Source organism: Poecilia reticulata, chromosome 9 (genome assembly GCF_904066995.2).
Source record: "Poecilia reticulata chromosome 9, P_reticulata-male-v2, whole genome shotgun sequence".
In the NCBI taxonomy this organism is placed as follows: domain Eukaryota; kingdom Metazoa; phylum Chordata; class Actinopteri; order Cyprinodontiformes; family Poeciliidae; genus Poecilia; species Poecilia reticulata.
Window position 1 is genome coordinate 29,227,223 of NC_088838.1, and position 13,913 is coordinate 29,241,135.

The 13,913-nt window shown below is 38.4% G+C and overlaps 1 protein-coding gene across 2 annotated transcripts in view; it reads right to left on the minus strand.

The window, feature by feature from the left end:
- nos1 (nitric oxide synthase 1 (neuronal)) overlaps window positions 1-13,913 on the minus strand; it is a 56,198-nt gene that overhangs the window by 10,367 nt on the left and 31,918 nt on the right. The window contains exons 12-22 of one of the 2 annotated variants that reach the window (XM_017306781.2): window positions 12,695-12,889; window positions 12,501-12,586; window positions 11,856-12,000; window positions 10,903-11,007; window positions 10,771-10,829; window positions 10,574-10,690; window positions 9,750-9,803; window positions 4,885-5,059; window positions 4,387-4,525; window positions 1,343-1,421; window positions 987-1,180 (exon numbers count right to left, since the gene is read on the minus strand). In XM_017306781.2, the coding sequence (XP_017162270.1) occupies window positions 987-1,180; window positions 1,343-1,421; window positions 4,387-4,525; window positions 4,885-5,059; window positions 9,750-9,803; window positions 10,574-10,690; window positions 10,771-10,829; window positions 10,903-11,007; window positions 11,856-12,000; window positions 12,501-12,586; window positions 12,695-12,889 (1,348 nt within the window). The remainder of the gene's footprint in view (window positions 1-986; window positions 1,181-1,342; window positions 1,422-4,386; window positions 4,526-4,884; window positions 5,060-9,749; window positions 9,804-10,573; window positions 10,691-10,770; window positions 10,830-10,902; window positions 11,008-11,855; window positions 12,001-12,500; window positions 12,587-12,694; window positions 12,890-13,913) is intronic. The other variant, XM_017306782.2, reaches the window with a different exon arrangement.

Sequence of the window (13,913 nt, forward strand, 5' to 3'; positions counted from 1 at the left end):
TTATACGCCGAGTTTATTTGCACATGCTGAGCCAGTCGATGTTCAAAATAAACTATTCTGTCATGTTTCTCTACATTTGCAAAGCTCAAATTTCCCCCCAGGCTGCAAGAAGTTAAACGTTGCAGCTTATGCACGCAGTTGGTTCATAGAAAGTGAATAGTTGAGGTTAGAGGGCCATGCAAGTATTGTATTTAAAAATTAACTCGGTTATGCATCTAATCATTTGACACAAATGCACAAAATTTAAAATGAACAATCCGTTTTAAGTTTATAGCTTTTATAAATAACTGAATGTTTCAGTCGTATTTTCTAGCGCTAGAAGGTCTAATAAATCTCCAGTGTCTAAAAAGTGGAAACTTTTGATAACAAAACTTGGTGTGAATAAAGAAGCTCCAATAAATATGAACTACATCAATAGAGTCTAACACAGGTTGGAGGATAATTGTATTCATTTGCTCATTTTTGTCAACAACTGGAATTTCTGTAGTGTTGACATGAGTTTTTATTTTATATTCATTCTGTAGACATTGAAACATATATAAAACTACTTGGTTTGTAAATACTAAACTGCTGTGTAGGAATAAATGAGTAGCAAAATCCCCTTTTCTGTGATCGTATGGTCGCCGTTTCACACTGGTAAAAATCATTTTACCAGAGACGATACCAAACCCTCAAAAACGGCTTAATTTGTCAGGCAGTGTTGCAAATCAAGCGCACACGCTTAAAAAAAAAAAAAAAAATCATGTTGCTTTACAGTCACAGTGTATCTGTCGCTTAGTTGCATCACCCCAGTGTTACCACAGGTGCCAAAACTGAAAGATTTCTGAGTATAGGTTCCTTCTGCAAGTGTAACTCTATAGTCTGTTGAGGCAAGAAAATCTGTATCTTATTAACATTTCCATTTTCACCTCGTTCCCAGATTTTGAACTGATTACACGCCCCCTGTATTCACACAGTGGCGTGACGTTGTTAATAACATCACCCACCTAGTGCCGTGTTCCTCTCCTCCAGGAACTCCACTTTGACGATTTGATTGACAGGCGGAGCATCCTCCAGTTTATCTATGAGTGCTGTTACCAGGTCCTCGTGGTTGCCAGGGAAGATGCCCAGATGGTCGCCAGGCTTGTAGCGCAGGCTGTCGTGGTTGTTTGTGTCGAGCCTCACTAATATGGTCGAGCGACTGAAAGGAAAAAAAAAAACAAAAAGACTAGAGGTTTACAGGAAAGGAAGAAAAAAATGTTGCACCCTTTTCCATCTGTTTTATTCACTTTCCAGAATGAATAAGTTGTGCACAAAGAATACACTGGATGGATTTCATATTATAGCTAAAGCGGGAACTTACTTGGATTTTGAACTTTGTAGGTTTTGAGCTTCAATCATCATTGCTCCATGTACTTTCTTCTTGTGGACACTGTATAATGCTATAAGGTAGAAATGACATTTTATTACAGGTATTGCAAACTATTCTGAATTCTGCTGTGTAGGGCTGATACACTTTGACAGTATCCCCAGTCTTTGGGTCTGGATTAACGTGAAAGTATGAAAACGATCTTAAAGACAATGCCAGAATTTCTTTAGATTGCATGATTTTTATATTTTGCTAAAACGCCATCATTGTTTGATTAAGCTTTATGTGATTGATCCACTTAGTTTTGAGTTACTGACTCGAATCATATACGGTGGTCTCTAAATAAGTTAGAAAATCATCATTTGAAAAGGCATTTCATACATTTATTAGGCAGATATTTAAATTGTTTCTGGCACATTTTCACAGACTCCTAAGGTGCATGGAAGAGGTCCATAAAGGAGGAAACTCCAGCACAGTGACACTTTAAGTTCTAGGAAGCACTTTTATTAAAAGGGCAGCTTTCATCAGTCACAGACTGAAACTTGTCTGTCTTCCAATAAAGCTGCTTCACAGGACTTCAGGGTTTGCTGGAGTTTTGACCTTTACACAAAGATATTGAATGTTTTATTTTTTCAGTGACTATGACTTATAGCTCATGGAAATCCAAAATGAATTTTTTCAGAAAAGAAAAATATTACACAAGGTCACTTAAGACATATCATATAAAGTTTTTATGGCTTACTTGATAATATAGTCCAGCACATGAGGAGAGCAAGCCACTAATGTGAAAGAGTTAAGAGCCTATGAAAGCATATTGATGGGAAGTTGAGTGGGGGGAAAAAGTGTGAAAGAAAATGGTTCAAGTAACATGGATAAATAGAGCCTTAAAATAATGAAGCAAAACTTATGGAAAAGTGGTGTGTATAGAGACGGGAGTCGGTGCATCAGGAGCCATCAAACAGAGATGCCAATTTAATCCAGAAGGATTTGACTCTTGTCCTCCACTAACATGCCCACATTACTTTAATAACCCAACTCCTGAAAGATTTTTTTGTTTTACTTGATTTGTCATTCTTAAATTAGGTAAGATTTCATTCACAATATTTCACCTATTTTTACAACCAACACAGCAAAGAAGTCATGCCAGACCACAAACTACAATTTAAATTCCTGTAATGTAACATTATCAAAAATAAAGTCTGCATCTTTTCTAAGTATTAATTTTTTTGGGGGGGGCGGAGGAAAGAGCCAACCTGAGTTGGTGGAAATAAAAAAATAAAAACAATTAGCTGTAGTAAAGAGAGGAGAAGTGATTTTAAAATATGCTATTAACTATGTTTATTGTATATATTTGTAAACAACGTCTAGATGGAATGAGCTTACCCACAGATGAACAATGCAGTAGAACTAATTAGTGTGTGGGTGCACTGCAAACACCATTATACTAATTGTAACCTTTCCACAGGATAATATTAACAATAACAAACAAAGATATTTTATTGAATTTTCTAATAATCACCATGTTTTTTTTTTTTATCCATGGTTATTTCTTATAGCAAACCATCACATTTAATGCCTCTTAACTATGTAAATTGTATGATCTGCCTCTTGGCATTTGCTTTACCCTCCCCACACAGATATGCAAATAGTATAACATGACTCTCAGAAAATTAAATCATGTTATTTTTACTGGTAAGAATCATCTCATTTTGCAGTAGTTCTTCAGATTTTCAATATGTAAGAGAAAATACTTTAATTGTCCTCTGTTGTAATTGTGCTAGTAGTAATTTTCTAGTTTCAATCTTTTTGTTTCCTAATTCTCCCAGGTTTTGTATTTCTGTGCCATTATTTTTGCACAACTGCAGGAAAGCCGTTTGTTGCTTCCTCACCAATACTCCAAGGCAAACAGTTGTGTGGGTGGTTAGTTGATAGAAAATGTGGTTTCACACTTTAAAATTACAGTTAGATTATTGCTTTTATAGCTTGGCAACTATTAACCAAAATGTGGTAATGTAACAGATCAATGTTTACCTGTGATAAACAATTACCATAAGAGACACAAAAATGAAAATTGTACATCAGTTTTAACCTCACAGGGGTATATGTAAGCCAGCATGAGTGCAGTATGCTGAACTGTTGCATCTTTTCAGAGCAAAGACATTTTCAATTCAAGTTATTAAAGGAAATTAAAGAAAAATGATACATTATATTAGGTATACTGTTGATAACTATGGCTTAAAACTGCAAAAACAATTAATTTATTCAGACAGTGACAATATTTAAGAACATCTGCAGTGATCAACCAGAAAACATTAGGATGTTTTATGCTTCCCTCTGCTGACAAACAAGAAAATATGTTATTATTAAACAGATTAAGATATTTGTTTGCAATTCATTCATTATGAGCTTCTTTTATTGATTTGATTTACTGAAATAACCGTTCAATTATATATTAATTCCTTTAGATGCACCTGTAAACGCTCTCTGATTTAACAATCAGAACTTTGCTGCTTTTCTGGCTCCTTTTACTCGATATTAAACATATTAAATATGTTTGTGCATCTCCCTTCAATATTTCCCTACAACTGAATGAGAGCTGATTGTAGCCTCACCACTCTGAGTCTAAGTAGACAGAAAACTGTCATAAGCTTCTAAATTACAGTTATCCATACCGTTTTTGCTTATACAGCTTGGGGACTAATTCACTGGTAAACATTCATTTACTTAAATAAACAGTCTTCCTTATACATTAAAATCCTGTTACACCCTTGTCTGTAATGAAAACATAATTTATAAAGCTGAGCTTCTCACATTTACAGACCAAATGTGTTATTTTTGACTCAAGCCTTTAAAAAGGTGAAATCGCTGGAAATTGCTTTAAAATTTCTTTCCTCAGATCACATTTCCAGGTGATGTAATAGCTGAGTCACTCATAAATTACTGTTATTTTGTGCAAAGCTACTTATCAGCACTTATTGCCCGCTTAAAATCAAGTCACCCCTTAGTAGTTCATCGCTACGCTCCCACACGATTACTACCTTCTGTCAGCGCAGGGGCCTCAGCTGTGTACGTTAGGCGGAACTTGCTCTTCTTCCAGCTACGGTCGTTGCTGATCAAGGAGTCATTGGCCTTCTCGATGTTCACATCATCGCCAACACAGAACACATCACAGGCAGCCTGGAAAGCATCGACAAGCACAGGAAAGAATGTTGCTGTTAGAAGAAAAAAAAGACAACTCTTCAAATCTACTGCTTAATAAAACTACTTGAACATTACTTTAACACTTTAGAAATCAGACAGCAATAACTGCTTTTACTGTCTCAAGGTTTTGTCAAATAACATAAAAGTGCCACTTTATGAGCTAAAGTTGTTTAAAAGCGTTAGATGGCTTTTTGGTGTTGTTTGTGATGCTCAGTGGCTGCAGGCTTTTAAAATTTGCCTTGGAAGGTGACCAACATTTAAAAAAGTAAAAATGTCACGACATACTTTATCCGACCACAGCACAACCCTTTGAGGTCTTCACCCAAGGAACGAACCTTAAAAACTTTCTTGGCCCATGTTCTGAATGATTCCTCCTGGCCACACAGCTCATCTCCTTCTCCCATGCGTAGGATGCGCTCACCCCCCAGCTCTTCAAAAAGCGTGTCCACAGCGTGGGCAAAGGCGCAGAAGTGTGGGTAGGCCCGGGAGCCAAGGCCAAACACTGAGAACCTATACAAAAACCAATGCATCAAAAATACAACAAAGAAAGAGAGAACTTAAAAGCAAAACACAAACATGGATGACCGCCAACTGTCACTACAGAACCTTTATTGTTGTTGGTAAGAATGCTGATCCAGCATGTTTTAGCTTACAAGGCTGGTATGTAACTCTTAGAAATCTTAAACTATTTTTATACACCATTATGCAATGCTGAGTTCAACGGTAATATCGGACAAATATAACTTGAGACTTTTTCACGATTCCATCACTTACGGCAAGTCGTCCAGGTCCTGAAATGGTAAAAAAGCCACAGACTTTCACATTACCACCACCATTTCAATACCATCTTCCTTTACTAAATTGCTGTGTTAGCTTTATACTCCCAGTATGGTCAACTTTTGTCACATCAGTTCAGAAAATAATTTTCCAAAAGTCTTTGGGAACATTGAGATGGGTTGGTTTGAGGGTTATGTGAACTTTCTGATCAGCATCAGCTTTGGGCTTAGACCACTCATGGATGCCATTGTTAGCCCATTTCTTTGCTGTCCTTTAATCATTTGTGTCTTCTTAGGTGAGTTGTTAACTCGCAGTGATTTTGGTATTATTTCACTATTTTTCCATGTTTTCTTGATTTGTGAATAATGGTGCTTATTTTGTTCACTGAAGTCCAAAAACCATAGAAATGGCAAAGTGAGCCTTTCAAGAGAAAACAAGAACAATGTCTCATTCTTGAATTTATTTAGATCTTGGTTGCTCTTTTATAATTATAATAATGATTTTGTCTGATGATCTGAAACAAACTCTGTAAGATGGCAAATACTTTCTTATAATGTATACTTTTGCTATGCAACACTGTGATTTTTACCAACATACAGTGGTTAAACTCTTTCTATAACTTGTGAGTTTTGTTTTGAGATCAGTAATTTTCCCCCAAAATCTGCTGACATGAGCATTATAGACTTCTAATACTCATGTCAAAGCAAGAAAATCTAATAACAAAATACATCTGACTTTAAAGTGACACTCAAATTTTGCAGAATATTCATCTACCATAAGTTTGGGTTTTTATAGTGTTATTAGGTTTTTATATTAAATAATGCATTGTCCTAGGGTGCAAAATATGCTTAAAACCCTTACATCAGACAACACAGTCTAGAACAGATGACTGAACAATTGTCTTAATTTTGAGAAGATTTTCTTGTAATGTGACACTTAATGGTAACAAATCCACAGCAGATCTCATATAGCCTGTAGAAACATTGCTGGTGTTGCCTCTGAACCTAAAGGCAGCATGTTAGTATGACTAAAGAGCAACACTTCAAGGTATTTTCTTCTTAGCATAAATTAGAAGGATAAGCGATTTAAGACAATGCTGCAAGGATTGTTTGAGGTTAAACGTGTAGAGATGGAGGCAATTTCAGTTCCAGACTACAGTGTGAGCTTGATGACAAAGGGCGCACAGCTGGCAAACTTATGAACCTGCAGGCAGGCGTCAGTGGAGTGGAAAAGTATTAATGAATGAAAGCAGTGACGTGTAACATCCAAGATGCATCATGTTACCTTTCAGTTCAACTGGAAACTTGTAATTTCCATCTTCAGACGGGGAAAAACTCAAGTTAATCAACTAGAAATCAGATTTCTGTTGTGAATCCTGTTCATCTGTCTCAGTACTTTACATTTTTCACATTTCTGTTTGGCGTCATGAAAACCAGCACTGCTCAGACAAGTACACGGCCATGAAAATGTGGCCCCAAAACCCCTTCCAGCTTCATGTGGTTTATCATTTTGGCCTCACTTAATGTTTCGCATCATAGTAATTTTATAACAGCTGTCAAATTATTTTATCAATCAAGATTAAATGTCTCAAAAAAAGTCACATGGCCCAATCTAAAAAAAGAGCAGATGACAAAGTAATCGGCGTCTATCAGTCTGGGAAGAGTTACAGAATCGTTTCTGAGGCTTTGAGACTCAAAGAACCTCCGAGAGAGTGATTAAACATAAACAGAGAAAACATGGGATGGTGGTGGACCTTTGGAAGAGACCTTTGAATTTATCCCAAAGCTGCACTGATAACTGATCCAACAGGTCACAATAAGGAAAAGACTGGCTACAAACTGGAATCCATGTGGTAAGGCCAATTTGAAAACCAATGCTGACCAAAAAGAAAACATTTACCAAAAAAACAGCATTTATTAAAGCTTTTTGAGACAATATTATATGGACCGACAAGACAAAAATGGAACTTGTTGGAAAGAGTCTACCCCGTTTCGCCCTGATCAAAATAGACTGCATTTTAGAAAAATAACATAATACTTAGGCAACCATATAGTGACGGTCTAAATCAAATATTAAAATGTACTCTGGTTATCTTTGACGGTTTGAAACAAAAATGACCAAAAATCCAGAGAAGAGCCAGACCCAGATGGAGACACGTTTCTTTTCTCAAATACAAATCCACCGACCCCAGAAACGGACCTTACCACGCTCCGCCCAGAAACGCCCCCTAAAATCCCACGTAGCTGCATGTCTCACAAACAAAGCCTCGCGGAGCTTTGCTTATATGTGTAAACATGGTGTCTTTCATTTCGACTGACTCTCTGAAGAGTATTTCTGAGTAGATTAGTGTAGCATTTCTGCCGGATTTTCACAAAATATCAGCCACGACAATGGACAGGGGAACCAACAAGTTCATGTCATCTTTTTTGGACGACATCAAGATGTTTGAGCCACGCGATGCCTCCAACATTGTGCGCGTCACAGCGAAAAGCTACCAGTCAATGAGGAAAACAGCACTCTCAGCATAAATATAGCTGTGGACAAGATCACTGATGCCTATTGTTCTTACTTTTGAAATCACTGATTTCTGTTGTTGGCAAATGTTTAAGTGTTCCTAGGCCTGACGCACTGTTCTCGGTGCTAGCGTGGCTAACACGAATACAGTTTAGTAAAAAGCCTTTTCAGGTAAAATAAAATCTTTAATGTATGTCAGATACGGTACACATTGCATATTGATCTGTTCAGCTAAAGTAAGGCTGTAACAGACAGGCTTCAAGGTGGAGAAGTTGTATCGGTACTGCCATTATAAAAAGTTTTCATAATGGATGTGTTTATTATTGACTTTCTTTTTTCATTCACCAAACACAAAGAAAGCAAAGCAATAATACTTACACCAGCAGACACTCCTTTGTTCTTATTGATCCTACGACGGTTGAGCTGCAAATGCGGTCGTGCACAAGCTTTGATCCAAGCAAGGCACTCCGTTTCAGATTTTGGAAATCTGTAAATTTTTCCAAATTCACAGATTTGGAAAAATTCAAATCTTTGTGAAACTTAAGTTTTACAAATACAATCAGGATACCTGACATCGCCTGTACAGATTCCCCCACTGACGGTGGAGAACCTTTTTCGAGTCCTGACGCAAAAACTTTCTGTCGGTCTGCTAGTCCACAATGTACATTAGCATGTGTTTACTACTGTAGCTTGTGTTTGTGAGACGGTCACACACGTGGCAGCTGCGCTGTGACGTGAAATGGGCATTACCCAATGAAACGCGGCCCCTATGGTAAGGTCCATTATGTTATTCCAACTCCTACTTCACACTTATAATCAAATATAGCATTAGGCTACACTGGAAGTTGAATACACACATGCCAGGATGTCTAAAACTCCCAACAGATGAAATCCTACAAAGCTGGATTTTGAAGTACAGATTTAGCCCATAGGAATCCTGAGGCAAGGATTTCATCAAGCATGACTCCATTGTTGGGCATGCCTAAACCTCTACTTCTTCTTGATGCTGTGATCCCTTCTGTTTTCATGTGTGAAAATTTGGACACTTACTAGGCCTTTGGAGGCATAGTTCTCATTATGTTGAGTCCTACGGCATCCAAAATGAGTAACACTTAACATCAAATTATTGCAGGTTTGTTGCTTCAGTACTTAAACTTTACCTATTTTTTAAAGGGGGAGAGACGCAACAGAGGACAGCTGTTTTTTCCAGTCAGAATTAAAATTAAGGACCGTGATAATAAAATGGCCATTTCTCCCCCCTCCCTTCGCCTGCAGTCGTCAGCGGCCAATGAGTGAGTTCGCTATTGTGATGACGTCATAATTTATCATTAGCGTTTTATTCTCCCAGTTCAAAAACATAAACAGTTTTATTTATTGTTTTTAACACTGTGTGATTTTTCTTTTAAATGCCAAGAGAATCATAGTTTTTATCAATTTAAGTGTTTTCTTTAGTCTGACAGGATAGTCACCAAACACTATCATGTTGTGCTTCAGATCAGAGCACCCCATGTCATTCTGATAAATTACATGCCAATGCAAAGTAGTGTAAGTAGTGTAGTGTGTGCACACACAAAATGTATTCAAGATCATATGAGCTTTGTTTTACCAATTTTTCTATTTTGTTGGAGGCCAGTCATCCAGTAAAGCTCAGATGAGGAATGAATGGGACAACACAGCAGAACAGCCAGAGACCTCACCACCTTCAGCACTGGAGAAGGAAAACACACCACCAGAGCCTTCACCTGTGGTTACTGCCAAGTCTGAGAAGACCCCATACACGCCACCAATGCCAACATGTGTGTGTGTGTTCTAAGCCTCCTTGAAGACATTAAGGAGACTCAGAAGGTTCACAGTCGTATGCTGTAGTCGCTCCTGAAACAAGGTGAAGGACCAGTAGCTGAGGTTTTACCTGAATTTCTTTTTTCCCCCTCTGTTGGTTGTCTGGGCCTGATTGGGGGCAAATCTGCATGGTGTCATGCTCAGATGTTAAAAGTCGTTTCTGGTTCTCAACAGTTTCAAACAGATATAAATAAATAGTATATAATTTCCTGTCTTGGAAGTCTTGATTCATAGCTGCAAGTTTATTTTAGTATGCAGTTATGTCTAATAAAATGATATGAGATTGACATGTGACCTCATATTCATCCCATGTTATAAAAAGTAAATAACATGAAGAATTTGGAAATTTTCATGGTAAAAAACTGTTTCCCCTTACTTTATAAATGTATATATTATCAACTATTTCACACGTTCCACACATGATGCACATGTTTCAAATGTGTATACCAAGTGCAAAGATGTCAGAGTGACTGTGACTCTGTGGGTAGAGAAGTTGCCTTGGGATCAGAAGGTTGTAGGTTCGATTCCAACTTACCGATCTACGTATCGGCGTATAAATGTGTGTGAGTTTGTCAGTGCAAATGGGTGAATGTGATTCTAGTGTAAAGTGCTTTGAGTAGAGCGCTATACAAGTTCAGTGCACATGTGCATCCCATAATTTATGTGGAATACACATGTGGAAATGTGTGTATCCAACATACACGCTTCATGTTTTTATGTGACTCACAGAGGTTTTTCACCATGCAATGTTCCAAAATCACATGTGTACATGTGAACCACGTGTGGTTTTAATACTGTACATGGGTTTCACATGTGACTTTCTCGTGAATTTCATGGTATTTTTATGATAAAACTTTTAGTTATGACGACAACATTTGTCATTAATAAATGTACCTGACATTAGCAAGAGGTCCTGTGCTCTCAAAATTGATCCTGGCCTCTGGTTCGTCACTGGAGGACTTTCGAGTGTCTGAGTAAGAAGACACGCTGTTGAATCGAACCTTGTAGCTCCTGTGGACAGGGTAAGACAGAGACGTGAGGAGGTATTTTACTTAAAAAAATGGGGGTCAAGAGGGCACGGCTGAACTCACTTTCTGTCCTCTGTGTTCGAAGTTGGGTGGCGCATTTCCATTAAGGCAGCTCCGAATTTCTGCACCAACAAATGAAAGACTGTTATTGTGCTGTGATCATTTAAAAAAGCTTTTGAGGAACTTTATACTTACCTCTCCATTTTCAGGTGGATCCCCATTGCCAAATGTGCTGGTTACAGCTAAAACCAGCGTCTCATGCTCCAAGTCCACCACATCGTATTCATCCATGGACATGACCTGCAGGCGAAAGATCTCTCCTCAGAACATATCGGTAGATCTCAGCTACCAATATGTTCCAGTTTTCATCTCACTCCCCTCTGCACACTCCACTCAACAGATGCCTTGAGCCTGTAAATTAGGGCCGAACACACAGCCGCTGGCAAAGGAGTAGGTTGTAATGACCACTCTGTCTTCACCTCTAACGAGATGATAATATGCTGCTGCCACACACATTGAGTGGCCATGATGCACACAACTCAGCAGGGGTGCGTGTCTGCCAGGGGCCACGCGCCGATGTCTTACACACACATGCAAAGCTGCACAAGCAAAAGGCGTGAAGAGGAAACAGGCTTTAGCCCTGCAACAACAAAAGTTTGCCCCAGGCGTTCACATCTGCCCTCCATTTGCGCACACCCACTCTCTGTGACGCACAATTGCATGCATGACTGTCTTCTTGAGTAATTGATCACACTGCGAAAACAGGAGAATTAAGATGCACCCTAGAAGAAATGCACCAAGTACATGATAGAGCGCGGCATCTTTTCCTCCTTAACAGATTTGCACAGCCAAACGTGTTTCAGGATGTCGTCTTAAACTACTGTCTGTTCAAGGTTTCAGTGAGTAAAATTGGTCTAGAACTCTGGCACTTCACTGCATGACAAAAAGGTGACATAAAAAAATAAAAAAACTTTTCAGTTTTTCCTCTCTAGGTCTCAGTTTGCATTTAATTGGCTTCATCAGGCAGGAGGCAGAGAGAAGAGAGGAATTGTTTGAATTTGTACTTTTCCAATTAGATTTTGCTGAAATCGATCAAAACATCTTGCTCAACTTTTGGAAACACTGATGCAAGGTAGGCGCAAGAGTACCTTGGCATCAAAGGCGTGCTTGAAGATTTCACAGAGAGTTTTGGCGTAGTCTTGTGATTTTCCTGTTTCAGTAGCAAACAGTATGGTGGCTTTAACCCTCTTGGCCATGGCTTGCCCCATTAGCTTTGCAGAAAATTTCACAGCCCTGTGGAGGGGATAAGAGAGAGACGATGTGAATGAGATGCAGAGAAAATAAAAAGAGCAAGCATCTGAACCATCCAAGGTAAGCTAATTCGGGGCACAGCGTGGAGTCACTGTGTCTCCTGCCACGATCACAAAGCAATTGTTATTGAGCTGCTGTTGCAGGTAGCTATACGGATGGGTGGCAATTCTGATTACCTAGCTTGTACTTTCCTTGAGGCAATTATATTAATAGCAGATCATACATGCACACAAGCGCATGCACAGACAAGAAAACTGACAGAACTCTGATTACTCCCAGAGGGGTTGATTGGATGAATTTCACTGCTGAGTACATTAGCCTCCCTTTCATGGGTTTTGCTTTTATCAGAAGGGTGATTACTTGTGGAAATTAGCATTACACACAATCTATTATCTTTGGCATTTGGGGCTGTAATGTATACTTGGCTCTTTGAGTGAGCCAATAAAGGAATTCACTAATTTAATATAAGCAAGCATATTTACTTGGCAAGCTTCTTAAATCCGATGGCTCTTTTCTTTGTGGGTGTCCCGTTGACTCCTTTCCACACATGGGTGTTCCAAGGATCAGGCTTTTGCACACAGGAAAAAAAACAAAAAACACAATAAGACACTTTTCAACAAAAATAAGGCAGCCACTTTTGGTCTGCAAGAGTTATTTTTAATTGCATCCCTCTCACCTGGTACTCAAAGGAAGGTGTGAGACGGTAGTTGAGCATTTCTTGGTGAAAGACTGGCGTAATGCTTCCTGACATTGGAGGCACAATCCACACCCAGTCTCCAGGGCAGCCCCCTCTCACCCGATACTCGTTCTCCATGTGCTTCATGAAGGACTCTGTGGCTGAGTGATGGTCCACTATGGTCACTTTGCAAGTCTGGAGTATAAAGCAAGAATACGGGAGGAAAGGCAATATTTTAAGAGTAAAGAATGGAAAATGAAAGCATAAAGAACAAAGTGGCATGGAAATAAACTTTCCAACCCTTAAAAGAAAATCTATGCAATAAGTGTGTTGTTTTATTCCCTAAATATTGTAGTTTTTAGGTAGTCTGTATTTTGATTTTTGACATGTAGACCTAAGCAAATATATATTTCATAGTAACACAACTTTACAGACCAATGTTATAATAAATTTTCCAACAAAACAAATAACTTTCTGTGAAATAAAACCAGTCAGATCACTGCATGACTTGCCAATGCGCCAGATACCACTGTGGGAAGCACATGTCATCATCCCATTATAAGGTATAGTACACAAAACGTCTGAAAAAGCATAATAGAATAAAATGCGACCCAACAGAGCAAATTCAAATTAGCTGGTCTGAGAAAACCCAAAGCTCTAAACATGGGTAATAGGCATCTTGAGTCATTAGCTTTTATTCTTCCCAAAATGCCCTAATCAAGTCTAGCCAAGAGGAACAAGTTGTGGAAGGCTGTTAAAACTGGAAATTAAGTTAATCCTCCAGTGATAAAGAATACTGACATGCAAAAAAATAAAAATAAATAGTGGATCAGTTTTATGAGAAAAAAATCCATGTAATACTTTTATCACTTGACAAATATGCACAGCTTTGTGTTGTTCCATCATACAAAATCCCCCTCAAAGCCCTGACAAAAGTACTAATTTAAATGTGGATAAATTGGCAATCTATAACCCCTCTAAAGCTCGCTTAACAGAAGTTAACTTAATGATTCAGACAGGTCAAGAGACATTTTATTTTATTTGTTACTCTGAAAAGTCAGTCTTTAGGCTAAATACCCCATATTATTACAGCTTTGCACCACAGCCATGTAAATGTCAACGTTTTATTAAGCTTTGTTTACGATGTGTAGTTCTACACTGAGCATATAACTCAGAAGGGCGCTTGTGGAGATGAGATCACTTTTCTAAACAAGGAACT